This window comes from Eulemur rufifrons, chromosome 9 (assembly GCF_041146395.1).
Source record: "Eulemur rufifrons isolate Redbay chromosome 9, OSU_ERuf_1, whole genome shotgun sequence".
Taxonomy (NCBI): Eukaryota; Metazoa; Chordata; class Mammalia; order Primates; family Lemuridae; genus Eulemur; species Eulemur rufifrons.
The window spans coordinates 44,281,675-44,306,345 of NC_090991.1; the positions used below are offsets into that span (position 1 = coordinate 44,281,675).

General features: G+C 44.8%; 1 protein-coding gene across 1 annotated transcript in view; it reads right to left on the bottom strand.

Annotated features, from left to right (window-relative positions):
- PITPNC1 (phosphatidylinositol transfer protein cytoplasmic 1) overlaps nt 1-24,671 on the bottom strand; it is a 226,899-nt gene that overhangs the window by 17,847 nt on the left and 184,381 nt on the right. The window contains exon 6 of the mRNA XM_069482787.1: nt 23,309-23,404. Within this exon, the coding sequence (XP_069338888.1) occupies nt 23,309-23,404 (96 nt within the window). The remainder of the gene's footprint in view (nt 1-23,308; nt 23,405-24,671) is intronic.

Genomic DNA, 24,671 nt, shown 5'->3' on the forward strand with positions numbered 1-24,671 from the left:
AATGGTATGGCCACTTTGAAAACCATTTTTGTAGTTCCACAACGATTAAACATAGAGTTACCATTTAACCTAGCAATTCCACTCCTAGATATCTACCTGAGATACTTTAAAACATATATCCAGACAAAAATGTGTACATGGGGAGAGGTGGCTCACGCCTGTAATCCTAGCACTCTGGGAGGCCGAGGCGGGAGGATCTCTTGAGCTCAGGAGTTCAAGACCAGCCTGAGCAAGAGTGAGACCCTGTCTCTACTAAAAATAGAAAAACTAGCTGGGCATGGTGGCACATGCCTGTAGTCCCAGCTACGAAGGAGGCTGAGGCAAGGGAGTCTTTTGATCCCAGGAGTTTGAGGTTCCAGTGAGCTATGATGATACCACTGCACTCTAGCCTGAGTGACAGAGCCAGACCCTTTCTCAAAAAAAAAAAAAAAAAAAAAGTGTACATGATGGATGTTCAAATTCATAACAGCCAAAAATATGGAAACAATATTCAGCCATGGAGAGAAACGAAGTATGGATACATGTTCCAACAGAGATGAACTTCAAAAAACATGACAGTAAGTGAAAGAAGCCAGCTACCAAAGGCCACATTGTACAATTCCATTTCTATGAAATGTCAAGAGTAGGTAAATCTATGGAGAAAGAAAGTAGATTAGTGGTTGCCTAAGGGAAGGGAGTGATATGAGGATGACTGTTAATGGGAACAAAGTTTCCTTTTGGGGTGATTAAAATGTCCCAAAATTACATTAAGGTGATGGCTCATGATTCCCTAAATATGTTAAAAACCATTAAATTATACATTTTCAATGGGTAAACTTTATGGTATGTAAATTATATATTTGTGAACCTTTAAAAAATATAAAAATACAATCTAAAAAAATGCTATGTGCTACCTCACTGGGATTTTTAGGGTATTCACTGGCTCTGGGTTTGCTGATGTTCCTACATGGGATAATATTATAATAGTCATTATCCTAAGCTACATTTACAGAGTGTGCTCTGTGGGCATGGTACAGAACCAGATGTTACATTACGCTCTATCTTGACCACATTTCTTTGCCCTGAGAGGTAGAGGAGGGTGCCAGCTGTGCCTGTGGCCTGTGTGTGCTCTCCCTCTGCTCAGGAAACAGACTCAGCTTCACATGGCTCATCTGTGTTTCTGGACCCGACCTTCCTTTAGAGTCCCTCCTTGTTTGCACCTGTTGCAGGAAGTCAGTGGGCCTAGGGTAGGGGGAAAAGGACCCACCTGGGACAAATATCTAATTAATACAATACAAAATTTCTTTTGCTAATGGAATTGAACAATATCGACAAAAGGGATTCTGGGAAGGGGGAAGGAAAAGTGAATGAATGATAAGTATCTAAAGGGTATAAGTGTTTCTGTGAAGGGAGAGGCTGTGACCTTAAGTGTAGCTGTAGCATTTCTGAATCTTTGGTGCTGACTGTGCCATGCTATGTTTCCATTCTCTGAACCAACCTAGAAACTATCTACTGAAATCATATTGCATAGGCCTGGAAAATTATGATTATTTAATAACATGATTCATGACAAAGGCATAACATAGGGCCTGTCCATAGCAAGCGCTCAATTGATGTTAGCCATTATTGCACTTCCCAATGCAGTCAAAGGAGCCTTTAAGGCAGGTGTCCAATCCTATGGTCTAGGGCAGAGACAGAATGCTTTCCCCAAGCATCCTGAAATTCCTGGGAAAAGATTAAGGCCATGGGATTAATTCCTACCCGCCCTGTGCTCCTACACCATATAATAAAAAGATAATAATAATAATAGATAAGAGAGCAGGAGGACACTTTTGAAGATGATGGATAGGCTTATGGCATAGATTATGTGATGGTTTCAGGGGTATATTCTTATCTCCAAAATCATCAAGCTGTAGTGTATATTAATTATGTACAGCTTTTTGTATGCAATAAAAATTTAAAATAGTGTTGAATTTGAAAAAAAAAAAAAAAAAGAAAGAAACAGTGAAGACCAATAAATCAAAGAATGTATTAATATCACCAGGGAGGCTATGGTAGATAATCTCCAAAGATGGCCACCTCAATTCCTTCCCTCGCTGTGTGGCATGCAGTACCTTTCATCAAGAGGCAGAGTCTATTTCCCCTCCTCTTGAATCTAGACTGGTCTATGATTTGTTTTGACTGATACAATGCAAACGAGACCCTGCCAATTTAGACTTTTAAGAGAAGCTGGAAGCCAGAAACTGGAGGCCTGCCACAGTGTAAAAAGACTAGTCTGATTACCTTAGACCACCATGCTGTGAGGAAGCCCAAGATAGTCATGCAGTGAAGGCATATGGAGAGACCCTAAACCAGATGTTAGATGCCCCAGCCATCCCAGCTGAGGCATGGGAGTGAAAGGCCACCTTAGATATTTCAGTCCAAGCATACACCATGAAGAACGGAAGATATGCTAAGGCCAGTCAAGACTGCAGAATTGTGAGAAATAATGCAACCTTGTTGTTTTATGCCATGAAATTCTGGAATGGGTTGTTACTCAGCAAGAAGTAACAAGACAGATGCATTAAGTGGATTACAAAGACAGATGCATTAACTGGGTCACCAAAGGTGAAGAGAATGAATGCTGCTTTGTTCCTTCAGGGAACATATCAAAAGTTCATACAATCAGCCACAAGCCTAAAAGCTATAAACAAAGAAATTTATCCCTGCCAAGTACCTCCTGTGAGTTAAAACACAGGAGCTGGAGTTAAACAGGGAAAGCTGGTTTCTTTCCCCATCTGTCTTTTGACTTTCCCACAAGAGAGGCAAATGGTGGGTATTATGAACTGCATGTTAACAGCGATCATGTGGGTTAGAAGACATGGCTTCCACCTTGCGGTTGAACAGAACAGGGACAGGCAAACCCTCTCGAACCTGAGTGAAGCTTGTCCTACTCGGGGCAGCAACTAGGTAAATAAAGGATAAAGAGTCAGCAGAGGAAAGGAGGAGGCCAAAGCTCCTGGCAACCCAGAGTACCAGGAAACAAAGAACCCAGTGAACAGAGCAGGGTGGGCAGGCACCAGAGTTAGGGAAATAAAATGACAAACCAGGGTCATGCCCTTCAGATCCTGTACAGGGTGCCTGAGCAGGAGGCCTGCAGATGGCCATGCCCCACACTGCCATCCCTGACTCATGGCTTGTTTCTGCAGCCAACAACCGCCAAGTTTGAAATGGTACCTGTTCCAGAATCTTCATGTACATTCCAGGTCCACACTCCTCAAGAGTAAAATAAGACTCTGCAATATTAAAAATGAAGCACTGGCAGATTGCATTTCCAAAGCGATTGAGACTTGTGGGGCCTTATAGCAAACTTTGGAGTGAGACTGGAAAAGCACTGCTTGCATAGCACGAACCATGCAGATGCTTAAATCAACGTGTGGCTCTTGATCACGCCACAAAATTATAAAATTATATCAGGCTATTGCTATTATATCAGGCTATTGGGAAAAAGCTAGATGGGAATGAGAAGTACACTGTATTTTCAAGATTCCAGAATAGAATTTTTAGGCTGAAAGTGATAATTTGGTTTTATGTCCTCAATTTTAGATAAGGATGCTGAGGCCTGAGAGAAGTGAAATATTTTGCTCCCTAATCACAGGCTGTTGGTAACAGGGCTGGGACTAGAATCCCAGCCTCCCCTAATTCTAGCCCAATGTTCTTTCCACTACATTTGCTTTTAATATTAAACAGCAAAAGGGTGTTTTTTGTGATAGCCAGATGCCAAAGAAGCAATTAACAATTGGGCTTTTTATGGCAACAGCGTGTCAATTTTTTTGCAGTCTGGTGTCATATCTACAGCTGTTGATTTCATCTAGTTGATCTCAAACATGGCCTATAATTAGGGATTCACTTTCAAAAAGCTGGAGGGAGGTATGGGAGAAGGATTTACCAGAGGACTCCTTTAATCAAAACTCAAGATCAGAAATGAACATCCAGCTGAATGCTTTTGAATGAAGCTGGGCCCAAAAAAGGAGGGGTGGGGGGAAAAAAACCGAACCACCAGGTCTTATCTGAAATATTCTGGTCCTGCAAACTTCTCTTTTCTCAGTCTATCTCCTCCCCAACAACTCTCCTCCCCACAACCTCCCAATAGCCATTCCTCTTGCAATCACTATCTTCAACTCTTATTTTCTCACTTGGGTTTGTGAACATAAGCATCTAAATTGCCCCATTCACAAATCACTTGACCTTTTTTACAACCTTTAAAAAAAATATATGTATATATATTTCTGATTTGTGTCTCTGCAGCTTCTGTAGTAGTTTGGTACTGATTCAAATTCTGCTATAGCACTTATATCATTCTTTGTAAAAGAACAGCATTGTTTTATGTTTTAAACTTTCATTTCCAGGTTTTCTTATTTTAAAATGAGGTTTATAAACCTCAACCTTTATCCCCAATGTTACAAGTCCCCTGGGGCTTTCCACATGTTGTTTTTCAAGGGTTGGCCTATTATAAAATGTCATAAAGCTTGACTTTAGTGTGATTGAGAGTTTATGTGTCTTGAAACTCCTGCTGGATCCCAACCTGGAGCAATCAGAAAATACGATGAAAGTTCTCTGCAGTGGGTTAAAGGGTGACCCGCAAAAAGGTATGTCCAAGTCCTCACCCCCAGTATTTAAGAATGTGATCTTATTTGGGAAAAAAGGTCTTTGCAGATGTCATTAAATTAAGGATCTCTAGATGAGATCATCCTGGACTAAGTGGGAAGAACCTAGACTCAATGACAAGTGTTCTTACAAGAGACAGAAGAGAAGACACACAGAGGGGAAGGTCACGTGAGGACAGAGGCAGAGACTGGAGTGATGCAGCCACAAACCAAGGAATCCTGGAGCCATCAGAAGCTGGAAGATAGAAAGGAGGATTGTTCCCTAGAGCCTCACCTTGATTTCAGACTCTGACCCCCAGAACTGTGAGAGAAATGTCTGGGGATGAGCAGCAAACCCTCAGTGCTCTGATCTAATTGACCTTGGGTGGAGTCTGGACACTCAGCGGTTCAAAAGCTCCCCAAGTGATCTGAATATACAGCCAAGATTCAACCACTGCTGTAAAGTACAAATATTACCTCCATATTCTAGAAGAGGAACCTGAAACTCAGAAATGATCAACAACTTCTCCACAGTCCTCCCAGACCAGGGCTCCCAACCTGCTGCGGTCTGAATATTTGTGTCCCTTCTTCCCCAATTCACTTGTTGAAATCACTTATGTGCTGGGATTAGGAGGTGGGGCCTTTGGGAGGTGATGAGTGCCCTGATAAAAGAGACTCCAGAGAGCTCCTTCATGCCCTCTGCCATGTGAGGACACAGCGAGAAGGTGCCATCTATGAACCAGGAGACAGGTCCTCGCCAGACACCGAATCCGTCAACACTTTGATCTCGGACTTTCCAGCCTCCAGGACTGTGAGAGATCAACATGTGTTGTTGATAAGCCACCCGGCGTATGGTATTACTCGCCCAGTATTCTGTTATAGCTGCCTGAATAGACTATGAGACAGCCCCTATACCATGGAGACAGGACATTCTTGTCTGGAATTCTGGCACAATCTCTCAGAGGAGAGCTTCAGTATCCCCCATCTGTAGAATGGTGTTAATAGCTCCCTTTGGGATTGTGCAAGGCTTAAATTGGATAATGTAGGCAAAGTCCCCTGCCCAGCCTGGCACATAGAAGGTGCATGTCGCACAGGAGACAGCCCAAAGTGATGATCATGATACAAAAACACCCTTCGAGGTACCGTAATACAGTTTCTTCAAATCTCATTAAGCTCCTCAGAAGAAGGCAGCAGGAATATCCCAGGGGCTGTGGGATTACTATGAGTTAATTGTTATCCCATAGTCAAATGTACAGAAAAATGCTGATAATCTCAAATAAAAATATGACTAAGCAACAGCATGCAGGTTTCCTTGTGTGAATGAAAGGCTGGGTGCTGGGTGGGTGTTTCCATTTTCTGGAAGCTGTCACCTGCCAGTGTCCATAAGTATGGTGGTTGAAGAAATTTCAAGACAAGGGTTCTTGTTTGTTGGACACTATGACAAAGTTCTGGGCCTGGGACAGGTGATAGTCTTCAATCCTCAGAACCAATTTCTTTCCCTCTTTCTTTTATGTTTCAGAGGCAGGAACACTGTTCCAGGTTGACAAAATCAGACAGCAAAGCAGAGTGCCCCAACTGTAGGCTGCTCCCTTAAGGGATTTCACCTGGGGACCTCTCGCACCACATGGTCCCAGCCAAGCAAGGAGCTCCCCTAGCACACTGGCAGGATGGTCAGTCTCAAAGCCAGAAATGCTTCGAGCATCTTAAAGGTGACCTACAAGCTTTCCTTTTGAGAGCCATGCACGGGTATATGTTATCCTTCCCTTCCAGTAATCTTCCAAGTGAGGCTGGGGCTCTTTCCCCTTAATGGGGACCCTGAGATTATTCGTCTCCTAGGACTGCTGTAACAAAGTCTCACAGACTAGTGGCTTAGAAAGCAGAAATTTATTTTCTCACAGTTCTGGAGGCTGGAAGTCCAAAATGAAGGTGTTGGCAGGGTTGGTTCCTGCTGAGGGCTGTGAGAAAAAAATCTGTCCCAGGACTCTTTCCCAGCATCTGGAGTTTGCTGGCAATCCTTGGTGCTCCTTGGCTTGTAGACGTATCACTCTGGGTGACCGCATGGCATTCTCGCTGTGTGTCTTCATGGTGTCTTCCCTCTGTGCTTGTCTGTGTCTGTGCCCAAATGTCCCCTTCTGATGAGGATGCCTGTCATATTGGATTAGGGCCCACCCTAATGACCTCATTTTAACTTGATAATCTTTGTAAAGACCCTATTCCAAATAAGTTCACATTCTGAGGTACTGGGGCTTAGGACTTCCACATTTCTTCAGGGGTGGGAGGGTACCGCTAAACCCATAACACGAGTCAGAGATGTTTCACAAGGCAACTCTTCCAGATTCCCCAGTTACTCTTCCAACTGCTCACTCACTTGGTCACAGAGCCCCGAACTCCAGTAGTTGCAGCTGGGTGTGCTGAGTGACGTGGAAGTTCTCTGAAAGCAATGCTCTTGCCTCCAGGGCCCTGCCCAGTAGCCCAGCAGCTGGCTGGCAGGAACGTGTGGGGCTGAAGTGCCTCTGGCTGGGGGTTTATAAATCCATCCACGATGAGGTCTCTGGCTCCGGCTGCTGCTCATCGTCTCCAGGCTTGGCAGATGGCAAATTGGACCCTTGTAGTTAAAGCCCATCTGTATGGAGGGGGCTGATCTGGGGCTGGGGCTGTTCCCCTAGGGCCAGATGCACTCGGCTGGCCACCCTTCCCTTCTGCACATCTTTAGAAGGCTTCTCCTCCATAGGGTCAGCACGCCTGCAGACCTCATGCATCTTGCACTTGGACAAGGCAGAATAAGGTGATACCAAGGGCTTCTTCATTAGTGCAGCCCATGTGAAACTGGGTCCTTGTTTTGGATAGAATCAGTCTCCCACCTGGAAGGTGCAAGAAGAAGCCCACAGGGGATCTTGGTCCAGCTGGAGCCGAGCTTGCATCTCAGATGTAATAATTTTAGCTTATGTTCATTGAGATATAAAGTCACCATGATTAATTACACTTTCAATTTGAGCCACAAAGGACAATAACCAGCAGGGGCTTGCCCTGTTAATTGAAATGAGAAGTTTTTGATAAATGCTAAATGAAAAAAGGCTGAGCAGGAACCCCAGCCAGGAATGCTACATTATGTAACTATAATGCTTAGCCCTAAGATAGGGATGAACGAACAACACATATCACATGTCAGATTTTTTCCTGCATTCTGGAACTTCTGAAGATTCCAAGGCGTTACAAATATTATTATCAGTCCCTGCCAATGAATGACTGTTTCAACCAGGTAAAATTTAGCCCTGAATTTAGTATAGGATTTCTTGAGCTTGAATCCTAAGAGGGATACCTGTAAAAACTAGGACGCTTTCAAAGAAGCTAGTCCCAAAAGACCACATATTAAGTGAACGCATTCATATGGAATGTCCAGAATAGGGAAATCTATGGAGACACAAAGTAGATTAGTGGTTGTCTAGGGTTGGGGTGAGAGGGTAGAGAGGTGATAGCTAAAGCCTGTGGGGTTTCTTTTTAGGTTGATGAAACGTTTTAAATTTGATTGTGGTCATGGTTGGACATATGTGTGAATACGCTAAAATGCATTGAACTGTATACTCAAAATGGGTGAATTGTATGGTATGTGATCTATATCTCTGTAAAGTTATTTAAAAAAAAAAAACAAAAACTAAGGAGCTTTCAGAGTGTGGAGAACTGACCTAAAACTTTACTTAAAAGGTCAAACACTAAGCATCCGCTTAAAGAAAAAAAAGCCTTAAATGCAAATCATGGCCAGAAACAGCCAATTCTTGCTTTGTTAGCAGTTAATACCTAAAGTGCTATTTTTAAAGCATTTGCTCTTGGCACTAGCCTGTACCACAAACACTGAGCGGTTTGTGCTATTCCCTTGCAAAGTGACTCTATTAAGGGAGTTTGACTCATAAGGTGCGTGTGACATATAGAAAGGCTGAGAAAAAGGTGGTTGTGGTGAGGGGAGTGTTTCCGTGTGTGTGTTTTGTGCCCTTCTCAGTTATAACTTAGTGGCAGAAATGCTCGAAACTCACTCTTTTAAAAGAAGGAGCATGAAAATTGGAAATTTGAGCACACACCACAAAATCATTTAATAGTCTGTGGTTTCTAGCCCTGACAATGACCACTGTTGATGCCTTGTAGGGGCTGGGAAGAAGAATAAGGCAAGAGAAGCCCAAGAGAGGTGGTCAGAGAATCTCAAGGATGGAAGGAGGGAAAAATACTCACATGAGCCAATGTTTATTAGGTGCTCGCCTGTGTCAAATACCTTAGACACATTCTCTCATTTAGTCCTTGTGGTATAATAAGAAATATATTGGCTATCTCTCACTGCTTCCAGACACAAGGCTCCTTAAAACCGTTGGAATTTCCTGAATGATTGGAGTGTCTTTAGTACTTCATAACTAGATAGCTCAGGATGGAGCTGGTCACCAGGAAGACCAAAGTGATTGGAAATTTCAGCCTGACCTGCTGACCTCTGGGAAGGGGTGGGGAGCTGGAGGGAGGGTGGCACACCCAGGGAAGGTATGGAAGGCTCCCACCCCCAAAACCTTGCCTTATGCCTCTCTTCCATTTGCCTAGTCCTGAGTCATATCCTTTATAATAAACTGGTAAATGTAAGTACACGTTTTCCTGAGTGCTGTGAGCCTTTCCAGCAAATCATTGAGCCTGAGGAAGGAGTTGTGGGAACCCCTGATTCACAGCTGGTTAGTGAGAAGCGGGGGGCAGTCTCGTGGGACTGCACCGGTTAACTTCTGGGATCTGATGCTCATTCCAGGTAAATAGTATCACAATTGAATTGTTGGACACATAGCTGGTGTTGGAGAATTGGAGAATTGGTTAGTGTCATAGAAAACACCCCAGAATTTTCCTCCCAGCAAAGCCATAAAGTAGTACCCCATGATCTCCATTTTGTACAGTGCCCAAGTGGTGCCCCCATCCTATTCCCAGGCTCATACTCCCATGGTTTCATCTCGGCCCCAGCCATGGCCTCCTTCTAAAGCCTCTTCCTTCAGAAATCTCCAGATGGGCAGTAGGCACAATCTCTATGTTCCTCTACAAGCCTCTGGGGACACTTGTTAGTCTCACTCCAGTCTTGTAGGATGGCAGCGCTGAGGGTGGGTCCGCATGTTCCCAGCTCAGCAAATAGACTTTTTGCAGATGCCCCAGTTTCTGCAGTTTGATTCTCTCAGAACACTCCTGTCACATGGCTTTGGGGTTGAGCAAGAAATGTATCCCCAATGGCTGTGAGAACTCCCCTCCTCCCTCTCCATATATGGCCTAGGAAGGGGGAAGAGGTGGGTGACCAGAGCTGCAGTGAGAGGGCCATCTGGGCCACCTCCTGCTGGGGGAGCACTTGGCCTCAGTGATCAGCAGCTGCCTGTAGAATGTGGAGTCCTAGCTCCTCTTTGTCCCCTGCTTTGGGCCTGGTTCCCAATTCCCGAGCAACAAGAGATGTCTCCCTAACATCCTGTTACATAACGCTAACCTGTTCCTTTTGGCACTCCAGCTATATTTCAAGATCAATAAGGGTATTCAAGGGCACACTGGAGAGGACCCCACCTTACCACATGTGACAGTGACAGGCCAGGAACCCGCTCTCCAAATAGCCTGTGTGCCAAGCTCCTCCCATAAAGGAAGCTTATTAGAATCTGGCTCGGTTTGCAGCCTTTGAACTGGGATTGCCTTTTGTGCAACTGTTCCTACCCACTCTGATTTTAGCAGTGCTCTTTAGACACAGGCCGTGAAGAAGCATTAATAGCCTGGATTCCTGCCAAGGATATATAGTTTGGCCCATAGACTGCTTAAATTTATTAAATCAAAAGCTGATAATAACTGACAAATATTCTTGATGAGTTGCAACATGGCAACAGTGATCAGCACTGGATTAACTGTCCCTAAATCTAGCTTGCTTCTCATCTAATGTATTATTTTGGGAAACTTGGACCTCCCACTTGTTGAACAGAAACGGGGATAGAGATGTTCAATAAGCCAATCAGTCTGTCATTTGAAGGCAAGAAAGGATTTCCATTTTTACAGCTTGGTTAGATTTCAAATTTGTTTGAGTTTTAGAACTCATTTTGTTTTTCCAAATGTACTATGACTTGGAATCCTAATATATAAAGCAGGTAAAAGCCACGAGTGGATTCCTCAGGCTGTTTCAACCTTCACTGTTTGACACAATATATTTCCTTGTTTACCATGCCTAGGAGCACCTTTGTGGGGCCCTAAGTTCTGTGGAGCAGAACGGAGGCTTTGGAATGAAATAGACACCCCCGGGTTTGAATTTCTGCTCCAGCAACTACTGTGTAAATCTGGGCAAGTTCTTTAAAATTCTAAGACTATTGTGGGGATGATAAAATGAGAAAAGGAATATTTCCCAAATTAGGGTCTGTGGGTGGTGGATGTGTTCTTTGGGGACTATGACTTTTTTTTTTCTTTTTAAAAATGGGTTCTTGTAGAATGGTTAGTTTTAATTTTTTGTTTTTTATAGACCCAAGCTAGCTTTGGCCAATCCACTATCTTCTGGAATGTTTGCAAAGGGGACATCTTCCCTAAAAGATGGGGAGTGGAGCTCTATCAGATCAGGGGACCAAGGCACTGGAAAGGCCATTCCTCCTGTTTGCCCTGGTTTTCCCTAAGATCCCCCATTCACACAGAGAGATCTGGGGTTAGCGAGATCCACTGCAGGAGGAAACTCTCTCTCACAGTGGTTCTCAAAGACAACAGTTGTTTGTGCCTCCAGCTTTACCTGGAGGAGCCAGCTTGGTGTGGGGGAAGCACAATGTTTGGGGTTCAAATCCAGGCTTCCTGAAACTTCCAGCAAGTTACTTAGAGATTCTCTGAGCCTCAGTTTCCTTATTTGTATAATGGAGACAATATTTATTCTATCAGATTGTTAGGATTAAATGAGGTAACTGAATAAAACAACTTGATGGCATTTATTTTTCTCAGAAGTTAGTTTCTGACCCTCTAAAACCAGGTTAAGCAATTCTGTAAGAAATTCATTGAAAATTCTAAGGCCCAAGTTAATGAACTAGTAATTGTATGTCTTTCTCTGGGCCCCTCAACGATAAAAGATGAAGACAAGCACTTAATAACACCTATTCTTTCCTGGATATTTTTGGCACAGTAGCTGAACAGTTGTACTTGAAGTCTGAATAAATAGAAGTAGAGAAGAGACTCAGTCAGGGCTTATTTCTCAAGGGAAAAAACACCACTTCCAACATTACAGATTCATAGCTATAGATTCTTACAGGGCTACATAAAGAAAGTGCTTGGATGAGACTTAGCCAGAGGACCTGGTGGACACCTATTAGAGCCTTTGGAGGAAATAAACTTAGACGAGGGTCAATCTGAAGCCACCTCCAACTCAGAAGCAACTTAGGAGAAATATTGCACAAATGTCTATTATAATTAATGCTAGTAGCTGGCAAGGAAGAGGTTGGCCCTGACTCCACAGATGGTATCAGATTCCCAACATACGGAATGAAATTCAAAGGCATTGACCCCTCCCTCAGTAGGGGAATGGGCAGTCTTCCAGGCTTACATTGCTATTTCTGTTCCCCCCACCTCCAAATTAAGTAACAATAAAGTGGTTTAAAAACTTGAACACAGTAAGTGGAGCTCTTTTTGGCAAAACGTTCCTACCTAGACTGGATAAAAGATATGACAAGATATTGTTCCATTGGCCCTTGGGTAACCAGACTGGGCCTCCTAAGCCCAGGGGTTGGTCATCTTGACCGGGAGCTCACCCTCAATTTGCTAATCAAAACTGATCACTTTTGCACTGGGCGTGGTGGCTCACACCTGAAATCCTAGTACTTTGGGAGGCCAAGTCGGGAGGATTGCTTGAGGCCAGGAGTTTGAGACCAGCCTGAGTAAGAGCGAGACCCCATCTCTACCAAAAATAAGAAAAACTAGTTGGGTGTGGTGGCACGCACCTGTAGTCCCAGCTACTCAGGAGGCTGAGGCAGGAGGATCACTTAAGCCCAGGAATTTGAGACTGCAGTGAGCTATGACTGGACCACTGAACTCCAGTCTGGGTGGAGAGACCCTGCCTCAAAAAGAAAAAAAGACAAACAAAAAACCCTGATCGTTTTCTACATGTCATGGCATGGAAAACGTTAGGAAGCTCTGCTATGAGGTCGTTTCTCCAAACCTGGTGCATTTATACACGGATTCCTGGGTCCCGTCCTAGTGAGTCTGGTTGGGTTGGTCTAACATGGGCCCAGGTAGCTTCATTTTTTAAAAGCTCCCGGGTGATTCTCACCTGACTTGGGAACTCTGCTCTAAGGCCAAGAAGTTCTGGTGTTTTACTTCCATAAGACTAAAAATAGCAGGGGCTGATGCAGCTGGCTCAAGTCCTGAGCAACTTGTGGACTCATTGCCTGTCTTCTTGGAAGTGCAGAGGGAGGTTCTCTGTGGGATAGAACTGAAGAAGAGCTTGGTTATATCTGTTCACTCCTGGCTGAGAGCAAGGCCCCTGGGCTACTGCTTCCTTCTCCGAAAGTCTTCAATGTTATTTTTCTAAAATATACCTGGTAAGAAAGCTCATGGCAGACAGTGATGGAATGCCAAAACTGCCTGGGGTACCACCCCGGGACTCCAGGACCACAGATTGCCCAAACTTGGCACAACAAACTAAGAATATAACTTCTAAGGTTTCTTAGAGGTGAAGTATCAGAAAGATACATGCCATTTGGAATCCAGGTTATACAGTAACAGAAATAATAATATTTTTTTGGAAAAGTCTCAGCAGTACAAATAGCTTTAATTTCTGAAGATCTTCCTGAGCCTGCGGAGGATTCTGTGATCCTGAGAGCTGGAGTTATTGGAATCATACCTCTGCTCCACTCATGCCAACAGGTGAAAAGTAACAAGCAAACAAACTCCCATGATGCTACTCATGGCAGCCACCTTCAAAGACACGTGGTTTTCACTGAGCCGCTGTTCCTGCAACCCATTTGCAGAGCTCAATGCCAGAGTCAAAACAGGGAGATGGGAACATTTATTAAATGCTTACTATGTGCCAGGGACTGTGCTAGTCATTTTCCATGCCTTGCCTTGTCTTGCCTTTGACATCATCTCATCTCAATCTCATCTCTCCATCCATCCATTCTTGTGAAGGGGGGAAGGAATTCAGGTACAGAATTGATGATGATGAGGTGCAGTGGCTGTGATCACCTGGGAGGCCTCCAGAGCTAGGGACTTCTCCTTTCATGGTAGGGCTGAGTCATCTAGACATGGAAGACATGGGCTGGGAAGCCTGATTCCTAGGTTCTAGAGGTTTTCTTTTGCACAGATTCCTCTATGACAAGCCCGATTGCTTCTCCCTTCTGTAAATGTTTTGCTTGGATGAATTCTTCCCTCCCTGGTCTGGTCCTTTGGGGCAGGGAGCCATTTCCCCAACGGTTCTTTCTATTCAATGACCCAATGACATAATCAGCACTTCCATTCCTGGCAGAGACCTAGAATCTCTGGTTTTGATCTGGCATTTAGGAATTTTGTATGCCTTGATTTTGTTTGACCTACTTGGTCTGGTATTTCACTTCCAAATCCAATTAGTAAGACTTGCAACTGCTGCTCTGGACACCATGGGTTCTGCAGGACCTCATTCATGTGAATTACTGCAGCTGTTTAAACGGTTTTGCTTTTTTTTTTTTTCCCATGAAAAATTAAAAAACAAAAACCCTTCCTCTAGGATGGAGTTGGTAACTATCATTTCTGTAGTACTCCCAGTCAAAATTGGCTTTGTTCAAAACACTGAGGCAGCTCCACATTATTAGGCCAAGAGAACAGCAGTGGTTTGTAAAATCATCACTAGGCATGGTACTTCAGCAAGATGTGGTGTCACAGCTTTCTTGGATTTGGAAGGAATGAGGTCTGAAAGAGAACACCTAATTGTTTCTTGGGAAGTGAGCTGCCAATAATTGGTGTGAAAACAATGCAACCAGGGTGACTGAGGTCTGGACTACTGTTTAATGCCTTTTTATTTCCAAATATCTCTGTTCATTAACAAAATATTACTGTCATCAAGATGGCTGAGGGCAATCTGTTCATGATGAAAGGGGGTAGCAGAAGAGGGAGGGAAGTAGGTTGGTGGATTTGGAGGGCCCTAAACCTCGTGGCATCCAGGAGCCTGCCCCTCTGGTGAGGTCAGAAATGGAGTCCCCTTGCAGGGTTGTGGGTGAGCCCTGCTTTGAACAACCTCTGCCACCGGCAGAATAAAGTCCAAGTTTGTTGGCTCTGCATTCAAGGTTTTTCCCCATGTGTCAGTTACTCACTGATCCCTGACTAAGCATTGAGGTTCCCCACCCTTTTCCCCATCCACTACATCACCCTTTCAGTCTCACTCATCTTCCAACTTTAGTTTGCCCCCATCAAACTGTGTGTTGGACAGTAATTTAAGGTAGCTCCAGGGTAGGGGCAATTTGGCTCTATCTAGAAAGATTCAAACCCACACACCCATTGATACAATTTCACGTTTAGAATTTATTCTATGGAAACAAGCCAGGTGTGGTGGCACATGCCCATAGTCCCAGCTACTTGGGAGGCTGAGGCGGGAGGATCGCTTGAGCCCAGGAGTTCAAGGCTGCCGTGAGCTATGATCATGCCATTGTACTCTAGCCTGGGTGACAGAGTGAGACCTTGTCTTTAAAAAAATTTTTTTTTTAAAAGAATTTATTTTATAGAAACATTAGAACAATACCCAAAAGAATGGAAACACCCTAAATGCCTACCAAACAGATAATGGTAAACATACGGCATCACTGTACACTGGCACATTACAGAGCCATTTAACACCTGCCGAGGGGTGTGTGCTGTCACAGAAAGATGGTGAGCTTATGTTATCAGTGAAATAATGCATGTTGCAAAGTGGTGTGCATAGTATGAGCTCTGTTTTAGAAAAATACTGCTATTTATGCATTATGTGTAAGTATAAACAGCAACTTTAACAGCAGCTGTCTCCATGAGAAGGGATCACAGGAGTTTTGCTCTATGTTTTGTATTTATTTATCATGTTGGAATTATTTTTATGAGGATCACATGTTAATTTGTGAGCAAATAGAAAGATAAACCTTTCTTTAAAAAATAAAGGCCCAGCTCAGATTCCACATCCCCTGTAAAGCCTACCCTGACTTGTCCTGTCTACACAGCTGCCCCTCCTTGGAATCCTATGGTGATAGCTGTGTGGACGAGTTGTAGGAGAGTAGATCATGCCTGGCTGCGTGAACGCATTTCTCCTGTACTGCCATTTAGCTGTTTGTGTTATTCTACCATATTCCCCCCAACTAGACCGTGAGCTTCTTAAAGGTGAGCAGTGTCTTGCTTTTCATTTTACCCCTGCAGCCTTCCACTCAATGCCTTGCATGGAGTCTTCATACAGGAAATGTTCTCGAAGATTAGAGAAATGGTAGAGATTTTTTCCAGCTTTCCTGGGTTAATGCCTTCCTGGTCAGGCTGACTAGACCCCTGCTCCCAAATGGAGGAAGCCACTCAAACATCTCCTAAGTCTCCCACTGGGTCTAAGACCATTGCCTTTGTTGCTGTGACCCTGGAGAGATTTACAAGTTGGACCACATCCAACTTGCAAAGGGGGTGGAGCAAGGGGAAAAAGAAAAAGAAAAAGAAAACCAGTTTCCCAGGAGATTGCACAGACTCTCCCTGTACACACAGGAGGGTGTTTGTGATGACACCACAGGTATCACGCTGCTCTGCCCTGGGGCCCCCAGAGAGGAGGCCCCTTGGAAAATAGCATCTGTGCTGTTGCTCCAGCTCCCAAGGAAGCAGGTGAGAGAGGCTGCGCTGAGAAACATTCTCTTTCTCCCTCTGATCTATGGCTCTGGTTTTCCCTCTGATCTATGGCTCTGGCCCAGGCCAGCGTGCCACCACCAAGCACTTCCCTCTCAATTTCTAACAGCACTAATGTCATCCAGACCCTGCGAAGGGAGAAGGTGCAGGTTTTCCACTCCCTGTTTTAGAGGCTCCCACCAGGGACCACTTTGGCAACGGAGATTTATTCTCTTCTCCCCACGCCGTGGTGTAGTCAGTCCTCTTACTTTCCAAGAAGCATGCAGGCCCCAGGAAGTTGGAACCCATCACCAAACAGCTGCGCTACTCTCAAAAAGAAACAGATGGATGGAGGGGAAGGGGAAAAAATGACAATAACGACACAACAAACTGAACTTAACAATGTACCCCAGCATGAGGCTGCTGTGTTAACCCTGGCCATTTGGAGATAATTGGAAATCTTTACCACTGTCGACTACCAAGATGTAGATCAGAACGAAAGTATTTTTAATTCGAGGGAGCCGAGTGGTTTGGACGAAGCTCTTTGTACTGAAGGGTACAGCTAAGTAGGACAATATTTACTCGTTTGGTCTCTCTGTTCCCTTTCTGGGGGCCCGTTGTACTTAGCAAACAGCACTTAATCTCTTACCGTTGACAGTTATTGGAAAAGCTAGATGTATTTCTCTTTGTTCCGTTCTCTCTCCCTTAATAGAGAATTCAATGGATATTTAGATAGGTGTGACCAGTGAACTGCCTGCCAAGGATTTCTTGATCCAAGAAGACTGTAATCCAGAGACCTGGAGGTTTAGTCTCCTAACTCAAGGGGAAAGTTCTAGATTAAATTCTGTCTAAAAATTCCCTTAGCACCATTAACCATAGTACCATGTCAGGGGTCCATGTTTCTAGGACAGACTCATGTTACTCTTCCTTCTTGTTGCTACAAATTCAAAACATTGCAAATTTCCCCACTGAAATTACTTTGCTCTATTTTGTTCCTGGTAAGATGGTGCCTCCTTTACATCCTCCAAAATGAAGGAGGAGAGAAATTTCTTTTAACTGTAAAAAGATCAAGTTCAAAAGGCAGTAGAGGGTAAGCCCTTTGAGGGCCGACATGATCTTTTCTTTGCATCCTCAATGCTGAACACAGAGCCTGGCACACAGTAGGCACTTAATAAATGCTAACTAAAGAAATTCATTAATGAGTCTTGCTACTAATGAGTTTTATTATACTAAGTTTCCTTTCTTTGGATTGGTCTACATGAGGGTTTCTTGATCTAGTTACTTGACATTTTGGGCTGGATAATTCTCTGTCATGATGCACTGGAGGATGTTCAGCAGCATCCCTGACCTCTACCCGCCAGATGCCACATCACATCCCCACTCCCACTTTCGACAATCAAAAATGTCTCCAGATGTTGCCAGATGTCTCACTGGGACAAACTTGCCTCTAACTGAGAACCACTGGGCTAGAGACTCCTTTGCTATTCATTTACATAAATCAATGAAGATTAAAAAAACAAGGCACACACACAAAAAGTCCTGTACTTCTAAACTTTCTCCACTACAGAATACATTTCATTTTTCATTTCCCCCTTTGTACTGACGATTTAGAAGCTGCACATTTATGTCTCTGGACATAAAAAGCTACTCATTTATGTCTCTGGGAGAGCTGCAGGTGGCAGCCCCTGGGAGGCCAATAAAGATGCCACTTTTCCTCTGGTCACTTCCCATCTTATAATGGAAACCAAAACTCATGAACAGCTACAGCAAATCAGGGAGGAAGAATACTGGACTTGATAATTAGCCAACACTCTTGGAAATTCTTCAGGCTGAACTAGTCCTGCAGGCTGGATGTTGAGATGTGTTCTTGAACCGCCGCCCCTCCCCCCCAAACTGTCAACTCAGCTTTGCGGGTGTGGCCTTGCTGCCTGTGGCCTCTGCAGGCATGCTACGACTTAGACTTATCGTGTGGAGTTCCTCATTCCTCCACTGGGATCTTCACCTTGAAATCTTGGCAGAGCATCAAAGAGTCAGGATGAAAATCTTGGCAGAAGCAAGAAGCCACGTATCCACCACATAACAAGCACAACCTGCTCAGATTCTGGCTTCATCCCCTTTGCTGCTTTGGTGGTGCTGACGGTTGCTGTCTGTGTGACTCGTTGCAAACAGCTTTACGACTCTCAAGGGTGCAGGGTCTTGGTGGTCTGTGTTTACTAATGGAAGCACTCTCTCTGCCTAAGAAATCACATTGATTTTTTCCCTCCACAATACAGCACTGCCCTGCAGAGTCTGCCAGTGAATATGAGAACAAAACTTGAAGCTTAGAAGCTCTTGACAACTGAAGCTCAGGTCCTTGATTTGGGTAGAAAAATAGTAGTGCTGCAAAAATGTGAATAAGGAGGGCACTGGGCTGGGCTATCAGCTGATCCTAAATCTCCGAAGCATCCTCCTGAATCCTTGGTCAGTGGTGGCATGAGGGCTGCCAGGCAGAGGGCACCCAGTGGAAAATTCCTAGCCCTGGTCACCTTTGTCAGAGAGGCAGTCTTGACTGTGTGCCTTGGAGGTTTCCAGGGAGAAATGGAAAAAGAAAAGAAAGTGCTTCAATTCCCTGCTTCGACCAGGCAGTGTGTGTGATAGTAGCTGGGTGAAGAGGAATGACCCAGATAACCCCGGTCTGGATTCATCAGCATCAAAAAATCTCAGAACAGATTCAGCCCATCAGCACTCCGGCTGTATCCACAGAGAGAGCGTTCCCATTTATGATGCTGACACAGGCAACTAACAAAGATGGATTGGAAGAAAAGGCCCACAAAGCTGTATGTTTTAGACTAAAAAGAAAAAAAGGAACTCTGATTCACAACTGCTAGCTTAATGGCAACAAATTCGTTTTCTTTGATAGCACTGGCTCTGAAATTGTCACTGCTGGAAGGAAAAAACAAAGCTCCTTGCTCATTCATTCAACAACTGTTGAGTGAGCACTTGCTAAGAGCTGGTGCTCTAGCAGCAGCTGGAGAAGACGCAGCTCTTGTCTTTGTGGAGCTCACGACATAGCTATGAGCTAGCATGATCTAGCATGAACTTTGCGGCCTCCAGACCTGCCCTGGGTGGAGGAGTAGCGTGCCCAGGAAAGCTCACAGAGGGAAGTCACGTGTGAGTTGAACTCTAAAGGAGGAGCCGTGAAGGGTTTTAAGCAGAGAACAAGATCAGCTTTCATTTTAGTTGGAAACTCTTGTGGTGGGGAGGAGAGTGTTAATTATTTACAGAGTGTGGAGTAGAAACCTGTCTGGAAAAGGTTTGCCTTCTTAATTGGTTGTTTCTCTTATTCTCAGTCCCTGGCATGACGGTAGACACAACCACCAAAATAGCCCAGGAAACTCACCCCTCTCCCTTTGGGTGTGTTCCGACTGCAGTCTGGATTCTGGGTGTCGAATGGTGGTGGGGTTGGGGCTGCAAGGGAGTCCCCCCGGGACATAGTTTGCCTAAGCTATTACCGCAGGCTCTTGAGATGACAGCTGTAGCCCTTTGTGGTCTAACTTCCAGGTCTACGGAGAAAGAATTCTGTCTGCAACACAGACCAGAGGAGCCTCTGGGAGCCAGTATTTGACGAAGAATGTGCAGGGCTGAGCCCTATGGGGCCCTTTTTTCCATATACATTAAGTAACCCTAAGACTCCAGGACAGGCAAAGGGTGGCTTTGAGTGTGACAGCCGAATCCAGAGTGCCATTCATCCTCAGTAACCTCTTCCTCTAGAATAAGGTTTCCCAGCCTCCGCACTAGTGACATCCTAGGCCAGATCATCCTTTGGCATGCGGGGTTGTCCTGTGTTTTACAGGACGTTTAGCAGCAGCCCTGGTCTCTACCCACTAGATACCAGTAGCACTTCCCCCATGTTGTGACAACCAGAAATGTCTCCAGACATTGCCAAGCACCCTTGGGAGGCCAAATCGCCCCCAGTTGAGAACTGCTCTAGAGGACAGTTTTCCATTCTTTTCTCACTCGATCTCTCAGTAGCATTCAGCACAACTGATCACTCTCTTCCTCTTGAAACTTGCATACCTTGGTTCATTCCCCTCGTCTTCCTCCTCTCTTACCAATTCCTTGTGGACTCCTGACGCCTCCCCACCCTCTGCCTGGTCTCCAAACACTGCCACCGTTAAGGCTCAGACCTCAGCCATTTTCCTATTTACATTTTGTGCTTTCTTCCTCTCTTCTGTCTCCAGGATTTAAAAATCTCCTGTTCCCTAAATACTCCCAAATTTGTCTCCAGCCTGTATCTCTCACCTAAGCTCCAGATCCACTTGTATTTGTTCTAGATGCCTCACTGGCATCACAAATCCACCTGTCTTTCCCCAAAATCCATTCCCCTTCTTATCATCCCATTTCAGTAAGTGGCACCCCATCCGTCTGTTGCCCAACCCAGAATCCTTGAGGTCATTCCAATTCCTCCTTCTCTCTCACCCCCACATCTGGTCCATGATCAATCCCTGTCAACTCTACCTTAAAAATATACCTCAAACTGTCTGCTCCTCTTTCTCTGCTGCCAGCCCTCCAGTGCAAGTCACTGTATAACCCAAGCAGCCAATAATATACATCACGGTAATGACCTCAGTGGTCTCCTGACTTCCACTCTGCTCCCTCCAGTCCATTCTCCATTCAGAGAAATCTTTTCAAAGCATAAATCAGATCCTATGATGCCCCAGCTTCAGTTCCTTGCAAGGCATTCCATTGCACTGGAATAAAACCCAAGTATCCCAGCACGGCCCCTTCCTCCTTCCAACCTCCCTTCATGCGCTTCCTCCTCTCGTGGGTGCTGCTGCCGCCACACTGGCCTCTGCCAGCTCCTCACATGCGTCACCTGGGGGCTCTTGCACATGCTTCTGCTTCCATCTGGCATGCTGTCCCCAGATCTTCTCATCCGGCGGGTTTCAGCATGACTGCCATTTCTCCAGAACATCTCTCCGGATCCCATAATCTTAAATCCAGTTTCCTTATCATCTCTCCCTGTACCTTCCTTCTTGCACTTGTGACTTTTACTTCGTATATATCTGTGTGATTATTTCCTTATCATCAGACTCCCCTGCTAGATTCAGAATGTCCTGAGGGGAGGGACCCTTAGTGTCTCTTTTGCTCATTGTCATGTCCCCGTCTTAACACTGCATGTGACAGACACTCAGTGAACACTCAGTAAATATTTGTTGGGTGAGTGACTATTGACCTCTCATTTCCTTGATCAAACTGCACCCAGGAAAGAATACTTTATGACCCAGGGAAAGAGGTATGGACATGTGCATGAATGACTGTGAAGCCCTAAGAAAAACATTCCTCAAATGTCTGTGCAGATAAAAAGCAGCTTTCTGGCGGTGGTTCCTGGGAGCAAAAACCACAGGAAAACGAGTCAGGTACCCGTTGACTAGAAATGAGACATGTTGATTTCTTCATTAATATTCTATATTTGTCTCAAGGCTTTCTACCAAACCAAGCGGGAACTCCCTGAGGAGGAGGCAGGACCACACCAAAGCACTCTAAGAGAAGAGCTGACATTAGTTCATGGTTTTCTGGCAATGCTACCTTCCTGGAAGGCCCAGAGCTCCCAAAGAGGTCAAGACGTCCAGGCAGGACAGCAGCCCACGGGGCTCAAAGAGCCACAGCTTCACCCAATGCTTTGCACAACGCTCTGCATAACGCTCTGCATGTCATCAAAGCCCCGTTAAGTACTGAAACCACAGAATGCTCATGGAGCCCTGTGTATCTCTCTCTTCAGCAGGTCCACAGTTACACAGAGAGCATTTAACTTTGTTGATCTTGAAGTGCACAGCTGTGGTCGGCTGCAGGGCGTAATGAGAGTTGATGATGTTAAAATGCTGGGACTTTGGGTGGATGTGAGCCACACAGTGACCCATGTTGGCCTCTCTCCGGTCCCTGCAGGGACGGCAGCTGAGGAGCACGTGCCTGCAGTTAAATAGCTAAGCATGTGCTGAGATCAGGTAAGACTTTTACACTCAAGTGAATCTCCAGATGTGGAGGCAAAAAACCCCGGAACCACATAGGTAGCCCAGTTTGCTTGTGTAACGCTGGCATTCATTGCGAATGGGTTTACTTATCATGTCTTCCATCAGCCTGAATGAATCTGAGAGAGCAGTTTCAAGGTCCATGTGTTACGGCTCAAGGACAAGTCTGGGGCTCGATTCCAAACATATTGGGATTGGTGGCGTGTTGCTAAACAACAAAAATAGCCCTGCATCTGCTGTCATTGCAGGGCTGCGACGTTATTTACAAGCGGGTCACCCAAGTTCCATCAGCAGTCATTAATAAGAAACTAAACGGATATAAATGGTGACTTGCAGGGACCATAAGATAAGAAGGGAGAACTAAGGCAGAGGAAGGGTTCTGGTAGGGTGAAAACCAGAGAAAAGAAATCCTCCAATATTTCTCAGCCAAGAACAAATAAGAAGCCCTCAGGAAGGTGCTGGCTATTTTGAGAGAGAGACTCAGTGCTGGGATGAGCCATCAAAATTTTGAGGCTAGATTGAGTTTTCTTTGTGTTGGACTCCAAAGATACAAATAAAACACAGTCCCTGCCCTCCCAGAGCATGCAGGTGGGGAGAGAGGCTGCTGGTTTTCAGAGGTGAGTGTGTTCGAGAGCTCAGCCTTGTGGATATTGATGTTGCCCAGAAAGATGGCAGAGTGTAGGAGACAGGAAACTAAATCAAAATTGAGTCACAGCTGGAGCCAATGAGGAGCCGTGAAGAGTAGGGACTTAATTGTGAGAATATTAAAGAACCCAGCAAGATATGAAAGCAAATCAAATCAACACTAAGACAGATGGAAATCTCCCAGGTTAGGAGGTGCTTAATAAATATTTGTGGGATGAATGAATGAATGAATCTCTTCCACATGTCACCCCATCTATTGCTTACCTCAGATTCTTTGTAGTAGCGCTCTGGAATTTCATCGCAGGCAATATCAATAAAGCAAACTTCTCTCTCCAGGTCTTTGGCTTCATTGTCAAAAATCTGAAAAAGGACAGCAACATATCAAAGGTTAGTGATACCAGGTGATAGCCTCCAAAGTGCCCGTAGGGCGGCACAACGGTGCCCGAGGCAGAATGACACCCCACAGAGCATCTTCACACAGCTCGGTGCCCCTGGGTAGCGCTTTTGCTGCCTCAGAATGTGCAAGAATCATAAAAGACTTTTTATTCATCACTTAGGTTTTGTCATATCGGAGGCAGGTATAGCATCAATCACTGCTTGGTGAGGGGCAGAGGAAACAGTGGGCTGTTTTTAGAAGTTCAAGAGTGAGGAAATTGGGCCGGGCGCGGTGGCTCACGCCTGTAATCCTAGCACTCTGGGAGGCCGAGGCGGGTGGATTGCTCAAGGTCAGGAGTTCGAGACCAGCCTGAGCGAGACCCCGTCTCTACTAAAAATGGAAAGACATTATATGGACAACTAAAAATCTATATAGAAAAAATTAGCCGGGCATAGTGGCGCATGCCTGTAGTCCCAGCTACTCGGGAGGCTGAGGCAGTAGGATTGCTTAAGCCCAGGAGTCTGAGGTTGCTGTGAGCTAAGCTGACGCCACGGCACTCACTCTAGCCTGGGCAACAAAGTGAGACTCTGTCTCAACAAAAAAAAAAAAAAAAAAAAAAAAAAAAAAGAGTGAGGAAATTAATCTCTTCCAAAAAATCTCTTCTAAAACTGAAGTCTTCTGATTTTTGGCAGTTAATCTGAACAGGGGAATGAAGAGGCTGGGAAGGGTCTGGTTAGATTTGAGACAAAAAGCGATGATATAGCCCAAAAGGTGTGTGTTTTCGTTAAAATTTGTACATATATTTAATTTCACCATTAATACACTCTCATTGCAGAAAATACAGGTAAGCCAAAAGAAGAAAATAAACCACAGCCTCGTTACACAGGGATAAACACATGTATTTTTCTTGACCATTTAAGAGCATGATTTCCTTGGTACTCAGAGGCGTAATGAGATACTGAGATGGCTTCCTGCTAGTCTACTCTAGGTTGCACTGGTCCAGAATGGCTACCACTTGCGAAAAAGATACATAAGACAACCACAATATATAGATACAAAATTTGGTGGAAAGATTAAGTTCTCCCAAGTTTTTCCCATTGCCGTTTTTCTGGTCTAAAGAGATGATCATCCACCTGAAGGATGGTAAACAGATTAAGTTTGGAAAACCACTTGATTCTTAGAGGCAGTCTTAACAGTACCCCCATCTCACTGTTTACCTAGTTCCTGCAGGGAATCATCGGTTAATACTCA